This window comes from Tamandua tetradactyla, chromosome 3 (assembly GCF_023851605.1).
Source record: "Tamandua tetradactyla isolate mTamTet1 chromosome 3, mTamTet1.pri, whole genome shotgun sequence".
In the NCBI taxonomy this organism is placed as follows: Eukaryota; Metazoa; Chordata; class Mammalia; order Pilosa; family Myrmecophagidae; genus Tamandua; species Tamandua tetradactyla.
In genome coordinates this window covers 142687592-142708242 of record NC_135329.1, presented here as the reverse complement: position 1 = coordinate 142708242, position 20651 = coordinate 142687592, and the positions used below count along the sequence as shown (strand labels likewise).

The window sequence follows — 20651 nt, the reverse complement described above, 5'->3', positions numbered from 1 at the left end:
TTATGAATTTATGAATTTTCATCTGGATTAGGTAAATGCTGAGACTAAAAAGATAGTGTCTCCAGTCTTTTACACCTTCTTTAAAAACGATGCAATAGGACTTCTGGGAAGATGGCTGGCTAGAGTAGCTCGAGATTAAATCTACTACATGGAAAAGTTAGAAAAGGGACAGGAGGAAGACTGAGGTGGCAATTCAGGAGTGCAGCCGACCTGGGAGAGCCTTCCGCACCACATGCAGCAGCCCTTGTTGCAGAGGCTGAGAAACTGAGAGACAGAAAGCTGAAGCCTGGTGTGCAGCTGCGGAACCTGCGGGAGTGCATGGACAGGACCGTTGACCTAGGAAGTAAGCAAGGCTACGTTCCTTGGGTGCCCTACCCTCACCAGCGCACCACGTGACCAGCGATTTACCCCACACCCATGCACCTGAACCCCATCACCCACTCCCATTACCCATGCTCCAGGTGCCCCCACCCCACCAGCCCTCAGTGCATATGCCTGCCATACACCCCCCACTCCAAGTGTAGCCAACCCACCTCTCCTGCACCCCTCCCAAGCACTGCCTCCCTCTCCCTATTCCCTGAAGGCTGTTGCCAGCGCATAAAGTTGTGGGCTAACCACCATACCTAGGCTACCCCTGCCCCCGACCCGTAGTGTGGCACAGCCTCACCCTGCCCTCCCTAAGCTCAGTGCATCCGTTTATGGCACTCCCAGGCCTGCATCTGCGCACAGGCCCAATCACGTCATTCAATGCTGGGAACCACACTTTACAGCAGTCCTGGAACTGTGCATGCGCACAGCCCTCAGCCTCACTTCCCGCCTCGGAGAATGTGCTGATCTGTGCAGCTGGGTCACATCTGCTCCTAGTCCACAAAGGCATAACGCCAACCTGTTGCCACAGCTCTGTGCATGCGCAAAAATGGCCCCGTGCCTTAGACCAGTGCACACCAAGGTTATGCCCCCCAGACCGGTGCACTTGCACAGTTATATCCTCCCTGGCCGCTGGGTGCCCACATTCACAAGCATCAGCGTAACATCCCCAACCTGCCCCCACACCTGCCCTGAAACAAATTACTGTACTGAGGGCTCCACCTTGTGCCCTGCTTCCTATTGTACAACCATCCTGCAAACACAGGGCCTTAGACTACTGAAAGAAATCAACTCCCAAATCAATTAAGATATTTACATGACACAAAGACAGCAGAAGATCACTAAGCATATCACAATGCAGACAGATATAGCCCTGCCTAATGACCAAATTAAAACACTAAAGAGACACAGACATTGGAACAACTAATCAAAGATGTTCATACAACTCTGCTTAATAAAATAAGTGGGATAGCAAATGACATAAAGAAGATCAAGAAGACAGTGGAAGAGCATAAAGAAGAATTTGAAAGAATAAATAGAAAAATAGCAGAAATCACAGAAATTAAAGACACTGTTGACTAAATAAAAAACATACTGGAGACACACAACACCAGACTTGAAGAGACAGAAGAGAGAATAAGTGAAATAGAGGACAGGATAATTGACATAGAGACTCAAAACAGCAAATGGCAAAAAAAGATGAAAAAAACTGAATGAGAACTCAGAGAAATGATTGACAAAACAAAATACACAATTGTAAGAATCATTGGTTGTGCTGGTTTGAAAGGAAGTATGCCCCCTAAGAAAAGCCATGTTTTAATATAAGTCCCATTTCATAAAGGTAGAATCATCCCTATTCAATACTGTATATTTGAAACTGTAATGAGATCATCTCCCTGGTTGATGTGATTTAGTCAAGAATGGTTGTTTAACTGGATTAGGGGATGACATGTCTCCACCCATTTGAGTGGGTCTTGATTGGTTTATTGGAGTCCTATAAAAGAGGAAATATTTTGGAGATTCAGAGAGTTCGGAGAGAGCAGAGAATGCTGCAGCACCATGAAACAGAGAGTCCACCAGCCAGCAACCTTTGGAGATGAAGAAGGGAAATGCCTCCCGGAGAGCTTCATGAAACCAGAAGCCAGGAGAGTTAGCTAGCAGATGATGCCGTATCTGCCATGTGCCCTTCCAGCTGAGAGAGAAGCCCTGACTGTGTTCGCCACGTGCCTTCTCACTTGAGAGAGAAACCCTGAACTTCATCGGCCTTCTTGAACCAAGGTATCTTTCCCTAGATGCCTTTGATTGGACATTTCTTTAGACTTGTTTTAATCAGGACATTTTCTAGGCCTTAGAACTGTAAACTTGCAACTTATTAAATTCCCCTTGTTAAAAGCCATTCCGTTTCTGGTATATTGCATTCTAGCAGCTAGCAAACTAGAACATTGGTGTCCCAGAAGGAGAAGAGAAAAGTAAAGGACTAGGAGGAGTAGTTGAGGATATAATGGGGGAAACTCCCCAACCCTCATAAAGGACATAAATAAACAAGTCAAAGAGCCCAAAGAACTCCCAAGCAGAATAAATCCAAATAGGTCTTACACAAGGCACATACTGATCAGTCTGTCAAATATTGAAGAGAAGCAAAAAAAAAAAAACTGAAAGTGACAAGAGAAAAACAATCTACTACATAAAAGGGAAATCAAATAGGACTGAGTTCATACTACTACACTAGCACCCTGGAGGCGAGAATGCAGTGCTATGGTATATTCAAGATCCTGAAAGAGAAAAACTTCCAACCAAGAATTCTGTACCCAGCCAAATTGTCCTTCAAAACTGAGGGAGAGATTAAAGTTTTCACAGACAAAGAAGTCCTGAAAGAATTTGTCAACAAGAAATCGGCCCTATGAGAAATACTAAAAGGAATTCTGAGAGCTGAAAAAAAAAAAGACAGTAGGGGGAGGTCTGGAGGAGGGCACAGAATTGAAGAGTACCACTTAGGGTAATTTAAAGACTACAAAGAGAAAGAGGGAAAAGAATATATAGATCTGAGAAATAAAATAAAAAATATAAGTGGTGCAATCAGGAAACATCTTTTCAGTAATAACTTTGAATGTTAACGGACTAAATTTACCAGTTAAAAGATACAGATTGAATGAATTAAGAATGAATTTAGAAATGTAATCCAGCTATATGCTGCTTAGAAAAGACTCATCCTAGACACAAGAATACAAAGATTGAAAGTAGAAGGATGGAAAAAGATTTTCCATGCAAATTGTAACCAGACGAAAGCAGGAGGAGCTATACTAATATCGAACAAAAAAGACTGTAAATGTAAAGACATCGTAAGAGACAAAGAAGGGCACTGTATACTAATTAAAGGGTCAATTCACCAAAAAGATAAAACAATCATAAATGTTTATGTTCCCAATCAAGGAGCACCAAAATACATGAGACAGGCATTGACATAACTGAGGGGAGCGATAGGTGTTTCAACAATAGCAGGAGACTTCAATAAACCACTCTCCTCTATAGATAGACCAATCAGACAGAAGATCAACAAGAAAATAGAGAAGTTAAATTCTTGATAAATGAATTAGACCTAACAGACATATATAGGTCGTTGCACCCCAAAGCACTAAGTTATACATTCTTCTCTAGTGCTCACGGAACATTCGCCAGGATACAGCATATGCTGGGGCCCAAAACAGGTCTTTATAAATTTAAAAATATTGAAGTTATTCAAAGCACTTTCCCTGATCACAGTGGGATGAAGCTGGATCTCAATAACCAACAGAGAACGAGAACACTCACAAACATTTGGAGATTAAATAACACAATCTTAAACAACCAGTGGATCAGAGAAGAAATTGCTAGAAAAATCTGTAGCTATCTGGAGATGAATGAAGGTAAGAATACAACTTATCAGAACTTATGGGATGTGGCAAAGCCTGTGCTGAGAAGGGAATTTATTGCCCTAAATGCCTATATTAAAAAATAAGAAAGAGAAAAAATCGAGGACTTAACAGCAAAGCTGAGGAACTTGGGAAAGAACAGCAGACTAACCCCAGAGCAAATAGAAGAAGATAAATAGCAAAGATTAAAACAGAGTTAAATGATGGGAGAACAAAAGACCAATAGAAAGAATCAATAAAACCAAAAGTTGGTTCTTTGTGAAAATGAATAAAATTGATGGGCCACTAGCAAGAATGATGAAGAAAAAAAGAGAGGATGCAAGTAAGCAAAATCAGAAATGAGAAGAGGTGCATTACCACAGACCCGGAAGAAATAAAAGAAATCATAAGAGGATACTATGAACAACTATATGCTAACAAACTAGACAACTTAGATGAAATGGACAAATTCCTGGAAACACATAAACAAGCTACCCTGACTCAGAAATAAATAGAAGATCTCAACAAACCAATCACAAGTAAAGAGATTCAATCAGTAATCAAAAATCTTCCTACAAAGAGAACCCAGGGCCAGATGGCTTACAGGGGAATATTGTCAAACATTCCAGAAAGAACTAACACCAGTCATGCTCAAATTTTTCCAAAAAATTGAGGAAAAAACTCTACTGAACTCATTTTATGAAGCTAATATTTTAATACCAAAACCAGCTAAAGATCTTGTAAGAAAGGAAAACTACAGGTCAGTCTTCCTAATGAACATAGATGCAAAAATTCTAAACAAAATATTAGCAAATTGACTCCAACAACACATTAACAGAATTATACACCACAGTCAAGTGGGGTTTATACCAGGAATGCAAGGATGGTTCAACACAAGAAAATAAAATAACGTAATACAGCACATTAACAAATGGAAAGGGAAAATCACATGATCATCTCGATTGATGCTGAAAAACCATTTGACAAAATTCAACAGACTTTTCTGATTAAAAAAAAACCCACTCCAAACGATAAGAATCAAAGGTAACTACCTCAGTGTGATAAAGGGAATATATGAAAAACCGATAGCCAGCATCATACTCAATGGAGAGAGACTGAATGCCTTCCCCCTAAGATCAGGTACAAGACAAGGATGGCCATTGTCACCACTATTATTCAACATTGTGCTAGAAGTTCCAGCTAGAGCAATCAGGCAGGCCAAAGAAATAAAGGGCATCCAAATTGGAAAGGAAGAAGTAAAATTCTCAGTATTTGCAGATGATATGGTACTATACTTGGAAGATCCTGAGAAATCTACCCTAATGTTACTTGAGCTGATAAATTCAGCAGGGTGACAGGATATAAAACTAATGTGCAAAAATCAGTAACATTCCTATACGCAAGCAGTGGCCTAGCTGAGGTGTCAGTTAAGGAAAAAATTCCATTCAAAATAACAGATTCAACCCAGTACCAATCAAAATTTCAACAGCCTACATTGAAGATTTGGAAAAGCTAACTACCAAATTCATCTGGAAGGGAAAGAGAACCATAATAGCTGAAGCATCCTAAAAAAGAAGAACGAAGTTGGAGGATTAACACTCCCTGACTTTAAAACCTATTATACAGCCATAGTGGTCAGAACAGCATGGTACTGGCACAAAGACAGAAGCATTGACTAATGAAATCAAATTGAGAGTGCAGAAATAGACCACCAAATCTATGGATAACTAATTTTTGACAAGGCCCGCAAATCCTCTGAACTGGAGCAAAACAGTCTTTTCAATACTTGGTCAGGGAAGAAGTGACTATCAATAGCCAAGAGAATGAAAGAGGACCCTTATCTTACACCCTACACAAAAATTTACTCAAAGTGGATCAAATACCTCAATATAAGAAACTAGCAACATAAAGCTTCTAGAAGAAAATATAAGGAAGCATCTTCAAGACCTAGTAATAGTAGGTAGCTTCCTAAACTTTACATCCAAAAGACAAGCAACAAAAGAAAAAGTAGATGAGTGGGAGCTCCTCAAAATCAAATGCTTCTGCACCTCCAAAAACTTTGTCAAAAAGTGAATAGACAAGCCAACTCAATGGGAGAAAATATTTGGAAATCACTTATCAGGAAAAGGTTTGATTTCCTGTATATACAAAGAAGTCATACAACTCAACAAGAGAACAAACAGCCCAATTGTAAAATAGGCTAATGATATGAACAGACATTTTTCTGAAGAGCAAATACAGGTGGCTCAAAAGCACATGAAGAGATGCTCATTTTCAGTGGCTGTTAGGGAAATGCAGATCAGGACTACAATGAGATACCACCTCACACCTATAAGAATGGCTGCTATTAAATTAACAGGAAACTATAAATGTTGGAGAGGATGTGGAGAAACTGGAACACTTATGCATTGCTGGTGGGAATCTATAATGGTGCAGCCAGCATGGAAGATTGTTTGGTGGGTCCTTAGAAAACTAAATAGTGAGTTGTCCTATGACCCAGCAATAACACATTTTGGTATATACCCAGAGGGCTGAAAGCAACAACACAGACAGACATTTGCACACCAATGTTCATAGCAGCATTGTTCACAATCACCAAAAATGGAAACAAACCAGATGCCCATCAACAAATAAGTGGGTCGACAAAATGTGGTATATACATACAATGGAATATTATGCAGCAGTAAGACCAAATGATGTCCTGAAGCACTTGACAAAATGGATGAGCCTTGTGGACATAATGCTGAGTGAAATTAGCCAGACACAAAAGGAGAGATCCTGTATGATTACACTTTTATGGCCAGCATAAAGGTATAATCAGAGGCTTATTAACACACAATATAGGGGACTTAGAGATACATAGAAGCTAGAGATAGGTGAACCATTAGCTAATGAGGTTGAACTCCAATAAAAGGGAATAGATAGGAGCAAAGGTGATTCTCTACTGGGCCTAGAATTTTATTACCATATTGAAGATGAACAAGATTGAATTTGTAACCCATGTCACAGTCTGAAATATGTTCTATAACTAATAGTGATGCTGTGCTTTGAAAGTTATAACTTTTTTGTATATATGTTATTTTTCACAAAAAAAGGAAAACAAAAGTCAGTTGTGATGATAAAAAAGTATTTAAGCCCTCTAGCCTCCTATATTTTACTGGAGCAGCTAGAAGTAAAAATATGAGAGGATCATATTGTTGTCTATGACACACTCTGGTACCTGTCCTATAAACTACTTGTTGAAGAGTGCTTTGAAAACTATTGCTTTCTTATTTCTTTGCTTTGTATGTATGTTATACTATACAGTAAAAAAAGTTAAAAAAAAAAATAAAACGCATTACTTTTGGGCAAGACAGGAAAGAAAATGAAAGGTGATGATTTATTTTACTATTGTGTCATCTTTTTAGCTGTTAAAACTGTACTATTTTTCTGTTGTTGCTGTAACAGATTACCACAAAGTTAGTTGCTTAGAACAGCACAAATTTATTGTCTTAAGTTCTGAAGGTTAGAAATCTGACACGTCTTATTGGGCTAAAATTAAGGTGTCAACAAGGATGTGTTCCTTTCTGAAAGTACCAGAGGAGATCTGTTTCCTTGCCTTTTTCATTTTCTAAAGGCTGCCTTTCCTTCATTTTCAAAGCCAAACAGTGTTGTAACTCTGATCCTTTTTCAGAAATCACATCTTCTAACTATAGCCTGCAAAGATTCTCTTATTTTAAGAACCGGACTGTTCATCTAACTAGATACGGTTCATCCTGCAATCTAGGGGTAATCTCAGCATCTCAAGGTCTTTACCCTTAATTACATCTCCAAAGTTCTTTTAAGATAACATGTTCATAGTTTCCAGGAATTAGGGCATCTTTGTGGGAAAGGGGTGGATATTATTCTGCCAATCATGCTATCATTCTTCTGTTTTATTGTTTTATCTTTTTAGCATAATTGGGAACAATTGATGAATAGTAATGAGTCTTATGAAGTCATTGCTAGGATGATGGAATAATAGAAAATACAGGAAGAATAAGATCAGGAAGATCCCTTAATTATGTTAGATTTATGAAAGGTCCAGTAGACATATGATAATTGCAAGAAGAATGAGTTTTATTCTATTGAAAAGAAATAATTTTATTTCTCTTCTTCGGATGATCTCTAAGAAACCTGAAATGTCAGTTTTTACAAATAGTTAACAAATGCCAAAAAAGCTCAAAACTAAAATTGAGTCTGGTGGGTCCTGATGTTAAATACTTTGTCCTTATCTCAGGGCCACAAATTATATTCTTTAGTTGCACTGGGAAACGAATATTCTGTGGTTTTTTTATATTTAGATTTTACTGTCATATTTGGTCTTTAATCCATCTAGAGTCAACCTTTTATTAGGTATTATTAGGAATCTAGTTTTAGTTTTCTTCATCTAGTGAACCAGTTTTTTTTTACGCTGCTTCCTGAATATCCATGTTTTCTCACTAATGTGTGATGCTACCTTTATCACATTTTAAATTATCATGCATATGCAGGTCTTTCTCTGAATCTTCATATATTCTACTGGTCTGCTGTGGGTCCTTTTGCCAGTACCACATTTTTTAAAAAAGCAGTTATATTTTGTTATGTCTGAGAACAATGAATTTATAAATTAATTTGGGAAATATTAACACCTTCATAAGATTAGTTTGTCCCATCCAAGTTCATGAAGATTTTTTCATTTATTCAGCTTTCTCCATAAAGTTCTTAAGGGATTTTCCTTTTATTTCTGGATATTTTAAAGTTTTTGTCACTAATGCATTTTTTATTCTATTTTCTAGTTGGTTACTAATGGCATAGAAGCCTTCTGATTTTTATAGGTTTATTGTGTATTTAGTAATTTTGCTAGCAAAATTAGTACTGCTGGGGGTTGGGCCAAGATGGCGGCTTAGCAATGTGTGCGTTTTAGTTCGTCCTCCAGAACAACTACTAAATAACCATATATATATTGCTCTAGATGTTCTTTAGGATTGGCTGGAATGGTTTTGGTGAGTTATGGTAGTTAGCAATGTCTAACTGAAGCTTGCATAAGAATTACCTCTAGAGTAGTACCTCAGCTCTATTTGAACTCTCTCAACCACTGATACTTTATTAGTAACACTTTTTCCCCCTCTTTTGTCAGGATGGAATTGTTGAAATCCTGACCCAATTTTGTGGGGGCAGCTATTTCTTTTAATCCTCATTCAATATTGTAGGGTAAAAACTTTTAATTATATTATCTCCATGGAGATGTGATACCACCCATTCAAGGCAGGTCTTGATTAGTTTACTAGAGTCTTTAAAAGGGGAAACATTTTAGAGAAACCTCAGAAAGGACAGAGTGGACACAGATAGTTGGAGAACAGGTTTCTTTAGAGCCAACACAAGAGCCAGAGCCTAGAAGAAGATGTCACCATATGCCTTCCCATGAGATACTAAGCAGGCCAGAACCCAGAGTTTTGTCCCAGAGGAGCTAAGTGAAGGCCCACAGATGTGAAGTGAGGAACCCCCGCTCCCCCTGCCACACACACACACACACACACACACACACACACACACACACACACACACACACACACACACATATAGGAAACGAAGGCTGAAAGTAACAGAGCCCAGGAGCAAAGGGCCAGCGGATGCCAGCCACATGCCTTCCCAGCTGACAAAGGTTTTCTGGATGGTGTCACCTTTTCTTGAGTGGAGGTAATGTCTTGTTGGTGCCTTAGTTTGGACATTTTCTCAGCCTTAGAACTGTAAACTTACAACTGAATAAATCCCCTCTGTAAAAGCTGATCTGTTTCTGGTATATTGCCTTTTGGCTGCTAATAAACTAACAGATTTTGGTACCAGAGAGTTGGGTACTGTACAGCTTTTTTACATGGATAAGGGGAAGATTCTGGAAGAGTTGTGAGGAACTTGATAGAGAAGGCCTAGAATGCTTTGAAGAGACTGTTGGTAGAAAGAAGGACTCTAAAGATACCTCCGACAGGGCTTTAGATAGAAATTATGAACATGTTGTTGCAAACTGGAAGGAAGGCATTCTTTGTGGATGGAAGACAGAATTTGTGAGTGATGAACTTGGATATTTAGCAGAAGAAATTTCCAAACTAAATGTGGAAAAGTCAGTCTGGCTGCTCCTTGCGGCTTATAGTAAAATGTGACAGGAAAGAGATAAGTTAAGAACTGAACTCTTGGGTACAAAGAAAGCAGAAATTGATGATCTGGAAAATTCTGGGATTCTAGAAAGTGAGACCTTGGTGAATAGGGCCCCACGTGAGGATTTAACAAAATGGAAGCAGTCAGCTATTACAGGACAAGAAAGGTTTGGGGTTGGAATTATCCAGAAAGGATGTGTGGAGAGTACTATTATCTGATGGCTTTGAACCTTGTGTGCTACATAGAAAATCACAAATTTTTTGTGAGCTCTATATGAATGGACCTACCACAAGTCTGATTAAAAGGGACAGATTGAAGGAGAAATTACTTCAGAGGCAGTACCATGGAAACTAAGATCTGGAGCCAGAAAATCTCAGGCCAGGAGACCTACCCATTCACGTGGAGAAGGGTGAGTTTTTCCTGAAGGCAGAGGGCAGGCTTTTCACCTAGGTGTTCTGGAAGAGTTATGGTACCCCAGGCCTCCAAGAGGGTGTAATGCTTAAACTGGGGATTAGGGGGAGCCTGGCTGCCACCCCATTGTTCTGGAGGGGTTGAGCATGTACCCCAGAGATAGCAGATATCCTAGGTGCTGCCCTGAAGCTTGGAGAGGGTGGAGCCAAGAAGAAGGTGGTTCCCTCAATGCGCCTCAGTGTTGCAACTCACTCCAGCATTTGGAGAGAGAGCAAGATGGCTGCATAGCCCCTTGGAAAGGGGACTGCTGCTTTGTAAAGCCGCGAGGATAAACAACTCTCAGACTTTGAAATCCATTGGAGTTTGCCCTGCAGGTTTTCAGAACTGTTTAGGTCCAGAGACCCTTGTTTACCTTTTGCTTTTTCCCTATGGCAATGGAAACATGTATCCTATGACTGTCCCTCTGTGTATATTGGCAGCACATAACTTGTTCTGAGTTTCACAATTCTAGACCCAGAGTATAATTTTTTGCATTAGGACAGACCATACCTGCAACAGACTTTGATGAGATTTTGTACTATTTCTGACTTTTTATTGCATTTATATTGCTACTAAAATGTTTTAAGGCTTTGTGATATTGTAATGGACTAGGTGTATTTTGCATATGGAAGGAACATGTCTTTTTAGGGGGCCAGAGGGTGAAAAGTGCCAGTTTGAATCTGTTATGCCATGTTTTAATCCTGATACAGTATTGCGGTGGGTAACCATTTCGTTTAATCTTGACTTAGTATTGTAGGGTGGGAACTTTTTTTTTTTATTAATTAATGGAAAAAAAGAAATTAACCCAACATTTAGAGATCATACCATTCTACATATGCAATCAGTAATTCTTAACATCATCACATAGATGCATGATCATCATTTCTTAGTACATTTGCATCGGTTTAGAAGAACTAGCAACACAACAGAAAAAGATATAGAATGTTAATATAGAGAAAAAAATAAAAGTAATAATAGTAACAAAAAACAAAACAAAACAAAACAAAAACCTATAGCTCAGATGCAGCTTCATTCAGTGTTTTAACATGATTACTTTACAATTAGGTATTATTGTGCTGTCCATTTTTGAGTTTTTGTATCTAGTCCTGTTGCACAGTCTGTATCCCTTCAGCTCCAATTACCCATTATCTTACCCTGTTTCTACCTCCTGCTGGACTCTGTTACCAATGACATATTCCAAGTTTATTCTCGAATGTTGGTTCACATCAGTGGGACCATACAGTATTTGTCTTTTAGTTTTTGGCTAGACTCACTCAGCATAATGTTCTCTAGGTCCATCCATGTTATTACATGCTTCATAAGTTTATCCTGTCTTAAAGCTGCATAATATTCCATTGTATGTATACACCACAGTTTGTTTAGCCACTCGTCTGTTGATGGACATTTTGGCTGTTTCCATCTCTTTGCCATTGTAAATAATGCTGCTATAAACATTGGTGTGCAAATGTCCGTTTGTGTCTTTGCCCTTAAGTCCTTTGAGTAGATACCCAGCAATGGTATTGCTGGGTCGTATGGCAATTCTATATTCAGCTTTTTGAGGAACCGCCAAACTGCCTTCCACAGTGGTTGCACCATTTGGCATTCCCACTAACAGTGGATAAGTGTGCCTCTTTCTCCGCATCCTCTCCAGCACTTGTCATTTTCTGTTTTGTTGATAATGGCCATTCTGGTGGGTGTGAGATGATATCTCATTGTGGTTTTGATTTGCATTTCTCTAATGGCCAGGGACATTGAGCATCTCTTCATGTGCCTTTTGGCCATTTGTATTTCCTCCTCTGAGAGGTGTCTGTTAAAGTCTTTTTCCCATTTTGTAATTGGGTTGGCTGTCTTTTTGTTGTTGAGTTGAACAATCTCTTTATAAATTCTGGATACTAGACCTTTATCTGATATGTCATTTCCAAATATTGTCTCCCATTGTGTAGGCTGTCTTTCTACTTTCTTGATGAAGTTCTTTGATGCACAAAAGTGTTTTAGTTTTGAGGAGCTCCCATTTGTTTATTTCCTTCTTCAGTGCTCTTGCTTTAGGTTTAAGGTCCATAAAACTGCCTCCAATTGTAAGTTTCATAAGATATCTCCCTACATTTTCCTCTAACTGTTTTATGGTCTTAGACCTAATGTTTAGATCTTTGATCCATTTTGAGTTAACTTTTGTATAGGGTGTGAGTTATGGTAGGGTGGGAACTTTTGATTAGATTATTTCCACAGAGATGTGACATGCCGAATTGTGGGTGCAATCTTTTGCTTAGATGGAGATGTGACTCCATCCGTTCTAGTGCCTCTTGATTAGTTTACTGGAGTCCTTTTAAAGGGGAAACAGTTTGAAGAAACCTCACAGCAGATGCTTGGAGACCAAAAGAAAGAGCAAATATAGATAATTGGAGAGCAGTTGCTTCAGAGCTGACAGAGCCAACATGAGGCCTAGATGTTTGGAGATGCAGGGTCCAACAGACATTGCCATGTACCTTCCCATGATATACTCAGCAAGCCAGAACCCAGAGTTGTGTCCCAGAGGAGTTATGTGAAGGCCCACAGATGCCAAGTGAGGAACCCCCGTGGAAACACAGGCTGAAAACAATGGATCCCAGGATCAAGAGACCAGCAGATGCTAGCTATGTGCCTTCCCAGCTGACAGAGGTGTTCCCGATGGCATCACCTTTTGTTGAGTGAGGTGACCTCTTGTTGGTGCCTCAGTTTGGCCATTTTCTCAGCCTTAGAACTGTGAACTTGCAACTGAATAAATCTCCTTTGTAAAAGCTGATCTATTTCTGGTATATTGCATTCCAGCAGCTTAACAAACTAAGACACAGGGTATAGACAGATGAGTAAAAAGTTAGGAATGAAAAATAAGTAATGGGGGGGTGGATAACAGGTATAAAAAAAATTGGGTAGAGTGCAATACCTAGTGATCAATGAGAGAGGAAGGGTAAGGGGTATGGAATGTATTGGGGGGGGTTCTTATTTTTATTTCTTCTTTTAGAATGATGCAAATTTGTAAAAATGATCATGGTGATGAATGCACAACTGTGAGATATATTGTAAGCCATTGATTGGACACTTTGGGTGGATTGATTGTATGGTGCTTGAAGATATCTCATTTAAAATATTTTTTAAAATTGGTGGATCTGGTTATCTAAGTGGGAGGTATGTAGGCGTTCACTCTATGGGTTTTGTATTATTTTTGCAACCTTCCTGTAAGTTTGAAATTGTTTCAAAATTTAAAATTAAAACAAACAAATAAGCAAACAAAAATACCCAAATGGTAGAATCTTGTCCTACCTTCTTCAGTCCCAGATCCAAATGTCCCAGAAGCAGCCCCTCTCACTTCATAGCTTTATATATTTTATATGTTTTGTTTTGGCTTATTTATGTTTATATTTCTGATTAAAATTACTTTAGTTTTTTTTGCGTTTTTCTTTTTTAGATGTCCCTGCCCCCATCCTGATTTAGATATTTTGCTACGTTTGGTTAGATAAATATTTCAATGTTTATGTTATAACTATGTAATATTTATAACTGAGCCATGTAAAAGTCCATGATTACATTTCTTCTTTTGTAAAATGTTTTCTTTTTCCCTAGAATTAATAGTTGCTTTATTTTTCATTTTTTAGTTTCTATGTATTTATCCACATACTCTCCAGCAAAGGTGTGTAAATCTCCTCTTCGTTATTTTCAAATACATATTCTTGACTCTTTGTTCTTGAATACATCCTCCCTGAAGTTTGTCTTTCCTTCTTCTGTTTGTATCTAGGCAACTTGCTGTCTAAGTCTGTTGGATAGCCTATATTCTGGAATCTCCCTTTGTGATCATCATGGGAATTCCCTTTGTGTCTTTCAAGTGTTTGAGCTCCTGTTTCCTGTATCTCAGTCTTTCTCTTTCTTTGTTTTTTCCTCACTTCCTGAGGAAAGATATATGAATAATAAAATTTTTAAGACCTTGAGTAGTCTCTTTTTCCCGTTTGGTTGTTAGTTGGGCTGGGTGTAGAATTCTTGATTGGAAATCATTTTTTCAGAATTTTGAAGGCATTGTTCCATTGCCTCCTAGCTTCTAATATTACTGTTGAGCAGCCAGCCTAATGACATTCTGATTCCTGATCCTTTGTAAGTGACCTGTTTGTTTTTCTCTGGAGACTTTTATGATCTCTTTATCCTAGATATTTAAAAAATTGCATGATAATGTGTGTTTGTGTGGTCTTCTTTGAACCTATGTGCTTGGTTCAAAAAAGTGCCCTGTTCAACAGTCCGGAAACTCATGCTTTCCAGTTCTGGAAACATTTCTTGAATTATTTCTTTGATAATTTCTTCGCCTCTATTTCCTTATTCTTTTTTTCTAGAACTCTCGTTATTTGGACCAGTAGCTCTGGACTGATTCTCTAATATTCTCTTTTCTTCCAAAATACTTTTTGGATAGAGTTTTGGAAGATTTTCTCAACTTGATCCTTGAAGATAAGTGGGGTTTTTTTCCTGTTGTGTTTCTTTCCCTTCAATTTCAGCTATCATTGTTTAATTTCCAGAAGTTTTGTTGTTCTCTAAATGTTTCTTTTATATAGCTTCCTCTTGTTTAAATATTATTAATGGTTTTATGTTTGTGTTTGAAGTTTTTTTTCTGCTCCCTGAATTGTCTCATTTCTTACGAGTTCCTTTTTGCTTTTTTGTTTGTATTTCTTTACATCCCTGGTGATACTTGAGTGCTGTTCACATCTATGCATTAAGCACTTAAACACTTAGTATGTAAATAGGCAGGATTTATTGACTGATATGTTTTATGGTAGAATTATTTCTTTTAAGATTTAAGACTCATTTCTTTTAAAGATTTAAGACTCTTATTTCTTGAGATGGTCTCTTTCCTCAGAGAGAAAGTCTACAATCTGCTACCTATGTGGTATAGATTTGCTTGTTAACTTTCTCAAGAATTGAGTAAAGCAGAAGAGCTAAGGTATCATCATTTAGTATGCAGTCTTAAACTTATCCCCATCTATTTCTTCTCCTCCAGGATTGAGTCTCATTCCAGAGTTTCCCTGGCTCATCATTTCCAGAGAATAAATCTTCTGGCCTATTTTATTTATGATAGCAAACCAGCAATCAGTCATTTATCCTTTTTGTTCTTATGCATATAATAAGAACATTTGTTCCTTTGTGTATTTCTCTGGCTGCTTTCAGGAATTTTTCTTTGTGTTTAGTTTCTAGCACCTGAGTTTGGTTTTCTTTGTATTTATCCTACTTGGAGGATCTTTGAACATTTTTAGTCTGTAAATTCATTCACCAAATTTTGAAGTTTCCTGACCATCATTTTTTCATTATTTTTCTGCTCCTTGAATTTTTCCTTCTTATATGTATGTTAGACTGTTTAACAGTGTCCAGCAGACACTATTTTAGTATTTTCCCCTCTTCTTTAGTTTGAATTACTTCTTTTCATCTTTCTTCAATACCATCTTTCTCCATTTTGTGATTTTGCCCATTCAACAATTTTTTTTTACTTTAGAAAGTGAATTTTTCTGTTCTAGATTTTCCATTTGGTTATATTTTGGGTTTTTATTTCTCTGCTGAAATTTCCAATTTGCTCATTTATTGCAAACTTATTTTCTTTAGTGAACTTGAGCATAGTTGTAATAGTTGCTTTAAAATCTTTGTTAATTCCAGTGTCTGGGTTATTTTGTGATCAGTCTCTTGATTGTCTTTTCTCTTCTGTATAGATCACATTTTGTTTCATATGTCTAGAAATTTTGTCCTGTATCCTGCATGCTCTTTATTATACATTGTAGTGACTTTGGCATTTGATGTATTCTTCAGAATGTTGTTTTTTTGTTTGTTTTAGCAGGCGGTTAACTTTGCTGAACTGAAATTTAAACTTTGTCTCTAGTGGGACATGGTTGTAGCTGACATCTGTGTTCGGTTCTTTTAGCCTTATGTGAACACTTAAGGGTCTGCTTTGTTCTTGGTTAGATTACTTATTAGACAGAGATTTGGGCAGGGTTAATATGCAGAATTTGGGTTGTTTTCCCTCCGTGTTTTGTGTTTTCTGGCATTCTCACTTTCTAGCCACTGTGTTGGTCCCAAACTCAGACCTCGTTTTTTGAGGCAATAAGACCACAAATTTTGAGCAGCTATTTACAGATTTTGACCCATGTTTTAGCTGTTTGGGGCCTTCTCTGAGACAAAGGCTGTGAAAGCAGGAAACTTAGCAGTTTCATTCCTTTCTTCCAAGTGTGAACTCTTGTGTATTTTCTGCCTACCTTTTCTTAAAGTGGAAATGTTAGCTGAATTGGAAGTCTCTGCTATTACTGGTTGTGGAATGTACATATGTGTGTTTGTGTGTGTGTGTGTATATATATATATATATATATTTATTTATTTTTGTTTGTTTTTAAAGATGAAAGTATCTCGTGAATTATAACTTACAATTCAAATTTGACACAAAGTTTTTATTTGTTCTGTATATTCGTTCTATACTTAGAATCTTTGTACTCAATGATATGTCAGATAATAGAATTATACTTTCCCACAGTTATTTATTTATTTCATTTTACATCTCACACACAGCAGTATCAAAATAACAGTACTTATTATTACAATGACAAAAGTGTTCTCTCCTTAATTTTCCATTGCCCTTCAATATTGTACTACAGCTTTGTAAGTACAATTTAACCATTAAATACTACACACTGTCCCTTTTACTTCTCCTTAAATATTTATCAGCATGTAACTAGTATTTATTGCTTGTCATCAGTTCTTAGGTTAAGACTCTAATCATTTTGGTTGTCTGAAGCTTATTCTCTGGTAGATTGTTTAGAAAGAGCTCTTCTTGGGAGTGGATATTTCCTGATTTTTTGCGTGTTGGTACCAGTTTATCTATATGTTATAATCAGTTTTTCCTGTTATAAAATAATTTTGGTCATAGTTTTTTTTTAATTGAAAATCTGAAATGTGTTACTTCATTTTCTTCGTATATAAAGGGTTGGATTTGAAATTTTTGATGTTGATCTTCTGGGTAAATATTCTTGGGTGTGCAGGGTGCTCTTTCAGTTTTTAGTTTCAAATATTTTTTAATTTTCAGGTAAGTTTTCTTGAATTATAATTTTTACTCTTTTATTCTGTTTTGGTGCTCTCTGAGGACTTCTGTTGTTCGTAAGTTAGATCTTTGTTGCTAATTTTCATTAGTTGCTTTCTCTCAAATCCTTTTTATCTGTTCATTTCTTTTGATTTCAGAAATGTTCCTCCTTTTTACCTTCTGGTTCTCTGAAAGCATTATCTGTTTTGTATATTTGCTCTTGAGTTCATTCAGGTTTAATCTTCATTTTTGAGACTACTTTTATTTCTAATGCTTTCCTGAGTTCTTAAATTATTTTTGAGTTTTTCAGAAATCTGATTTATGTTCTTTCATGTTTTGAATCATTTGCATGTGTTTTAGTTAACTTTGAAATAGTAAGTTACACTTTTCATTATTTTGTGAGTTTGTATTCCTGACATGCTTTTATTATCAGGATATCATTCTGTACCTAATTCTCTTTTTTTCTCATAAAATTTTATGAGATTTAGCTGCATCGTTTTCTCTTGCTTGTTTTTATGTGAAATTGATTTTCATGGACTTTCAGGATCACTTTTTGCACAAAGTTCTCTCTGCTGTGTTTTTGGGGAGAGGCATTCTTCAAAATTTTGAGGCATTTGCTTTCAGAGATTTCTAAGCTCAGTTCTCTTCACTTTTATTTGGAGATTCTCTTTCCTTTATCTCTGTCGTACTTTTCTTGCTCAATTTTGATTCCATATCCAATATATTAACTTCCCTGTGGCGACCTGATAAGGAGGAATCAATTTCAAGAGTTTATAGAGGCTAGTCTGTTTCAACTTCTTTAGACCTCACCGTGGATCCCTCACAGAAAGGGCCTATACTCTTCCAGTTACAGTTTCTATGATCAAATTGATCTGCTGGTTTTGGTGAATACCTCTTGCTATTTGGAGAGTCTGTTCTTCCAAGATCTATTGCAAACCCTGTGTCTGCATCCTCCTATACAGAATACGATCTCTGTAGGTATTGTGGTTGCTGGTGATGTGTCCCCACTTGCTTTTATGGGGAGATTCACATGGAGTCTTTGCCACTAGTTTGTTTGTACTTTTTTTTGTGTGGGTTTTTGGTTTACTATTTAGTTTTAAACATTTTAATGTAATGATTTAGGGATGTTGATAGCAGCCTTCATTGCCCTAGTCTTTCCTAATAGAAGCCTCCATTGCCCTAGTCTTTCCTATTGTATCACCCCTTGTGTGTTGATGGTGTTGTTTCAAGTTTGATAGTCTTGCCCTAATTAGATTATAACTTTCCTCCAAGTAGTACTTAAATTGTAATCAGTTGAAGTGCAGTCCTGTGTTGAAAACTGCCTTTACAATGCCCAGCATAGTACTGAACATGTATGCAGTAAACATTTTATAAATTTTGTTTACTTAAATTTATGACTTAGAGGTATCAGTTTGGACATTTATCAAGGATGAGTATAGATCAGGTTGTGACCTTTTAATAGTATGATTGGCAGCTGCTCTTAACAAATGGAAGGGGAACATAGGGATTTCAGTTCACCTGCTTGCACATGGAGTTATTCCATGTGTCTGTTATCTTTGGCATATATGCCATAGCCTCTGGAAGATATTTATCTAATGTTCTAATAGTCGAAAAAGTCAGCAAAATGATAGGAATCATAGAAGTAAATTAGAAACAAATCAGGCATCGTCCAACAGAACAGTGGCTTATTTCTTTTTTTCACAATTCAAAGTATATTATAAAGGAAATGGACAAACTCTTGAACAAAGCATGTAATATGGTCAAGATGGCCCAAGATTTTCTTAAAAGATTAAGCCTTAATAAACATAAAGTCAAGAACTGTCTGGTTTGTTAATACAAAGAAAGACAAAGGGGTGTAGGGGGCATATGATGAAATTGATAAGATTATGAAACAGATTGAGCACAAGTAATAATTTTCAGTTAAAGAAAGCATTGGTTTTATACATTGGGTAATAATAGGGACCTTATCCTAACAGAGGGTCCAGTTCCTTTGCTCTTTAATTTGGTGTTCCAGAAAATCAGCTAACATAAGTCAATTCCTGAAACATAGCGGTACTTTATTTACTTGATAAGATTTTCTGAGGTTTTTATAGCATAAAGTACTTGGTATTATTTATTTTTACTTTATATGGCTTCCTGGCTTAATGGAATCATACTTTATTTTCATTTATGGAGATAGATTGTCTACCTTTATAATATATTTATTTAAAATTACTGCTAACTTTTACTTTTTAAAAAATTTTTAACAGGCCTCAACAAATAATGAAAGCTCTAATCATAGTTTTGGAAGCTTGGGATCTTTAAGTGACAAAGAATTAGAGGTAAGTCATTTCTTTTTAAATATGGTGCTACTAAAGTAAAAGCTGGAGTTGCCTTTTTGTATTTGCATGGGGTTTTTTCCTTCAATCCTTGTGCTAAAGGTTAATGCTTTTTAAGTTTCTTGTTGGAGTATTTTTTCTTCCTTATGAAACACAACATTCAGACTGAAGACTGTATTTAGCATTTGAAAGAAAATATAGTTTCTTTGGTTATGTAACTGAACTTGTACATTAGTAGTATAGATATCCCTAATAGTTATTAGCCATTCATAACTCTGAGATAAAGGTGGTTTTCTAAATACATTGAGTTTCTTAATTTCCTTTTATTTCTTGTTATACTTCCCTTATACTTTGATTCTGGTAATGGTTTGTGTACTTTCTGTGGTACAGTACACATTTTTCCCCGTTTTTAGGATTTCTTTGTGGAATCGTGCTATTGGTTTTCACTTCTCATATTTTATAAAATCTGAAGACTCCCCTTCCCCTGTCCAGTTATTAACCCCACCAAGAGATTTTATAAGTAGGCATTTGGAGCCATGGTATAGATTTTAGCATGATATATTTAGAGGCATCTTTTTAAATGTCTAGACTGGAAGTTCTTTGGGTGTTAGCATTCATTTGTTGATGCTGCAACTTCACTTTTTGTGGATATAGCTTATAATATTTTATCTCCTCGGATTTTAGAGTTCTGTCACTTATTAAATTCTTTAATGTGCGCGCGTGTGTGTGTGTATGTTTTTCCTGACAATGCTAACTTATTTCTTCCTGATCCATTTTAGTTTTGTTTCTGCTTGGGTTAGTGTATATGTGTGTGTGTATATATATGTATATATATATCACCTTGATAATACCAGTAGGCCATTAAAACTTAGTAAGCCTTAGATATTTGGTTTTGGTGTTTAGTGGAAAGGA

The 20651-nt window shown here is 36.9% G+C and overlaps 1 protein-coding gene across 3 annotated transcripts in view; it reads left to right on the top strand.

The window, feature by feature from the left end:
• TLK1 (tousled like kinase 1) overlaps positions 1 to 20651 on the top strand; it is a 168524-nt gene that overhangs the window by 68853 nt on the left and 79020 nt on the right. For all 3 annotated transcript variants that reach the window (XM_077154115.1, XM_077154116.1, XM_077154117.1), the window contains exon 3: positions 19671 to 19742. In XM_077154115.1, coding sequence (XP_077010230.1) covers positions 19671 to 19742 — 72 coding nt within the window. The remainder of the gene's footprint in view (positions 1 to 19670; positions 19743 to 20651) is intronic.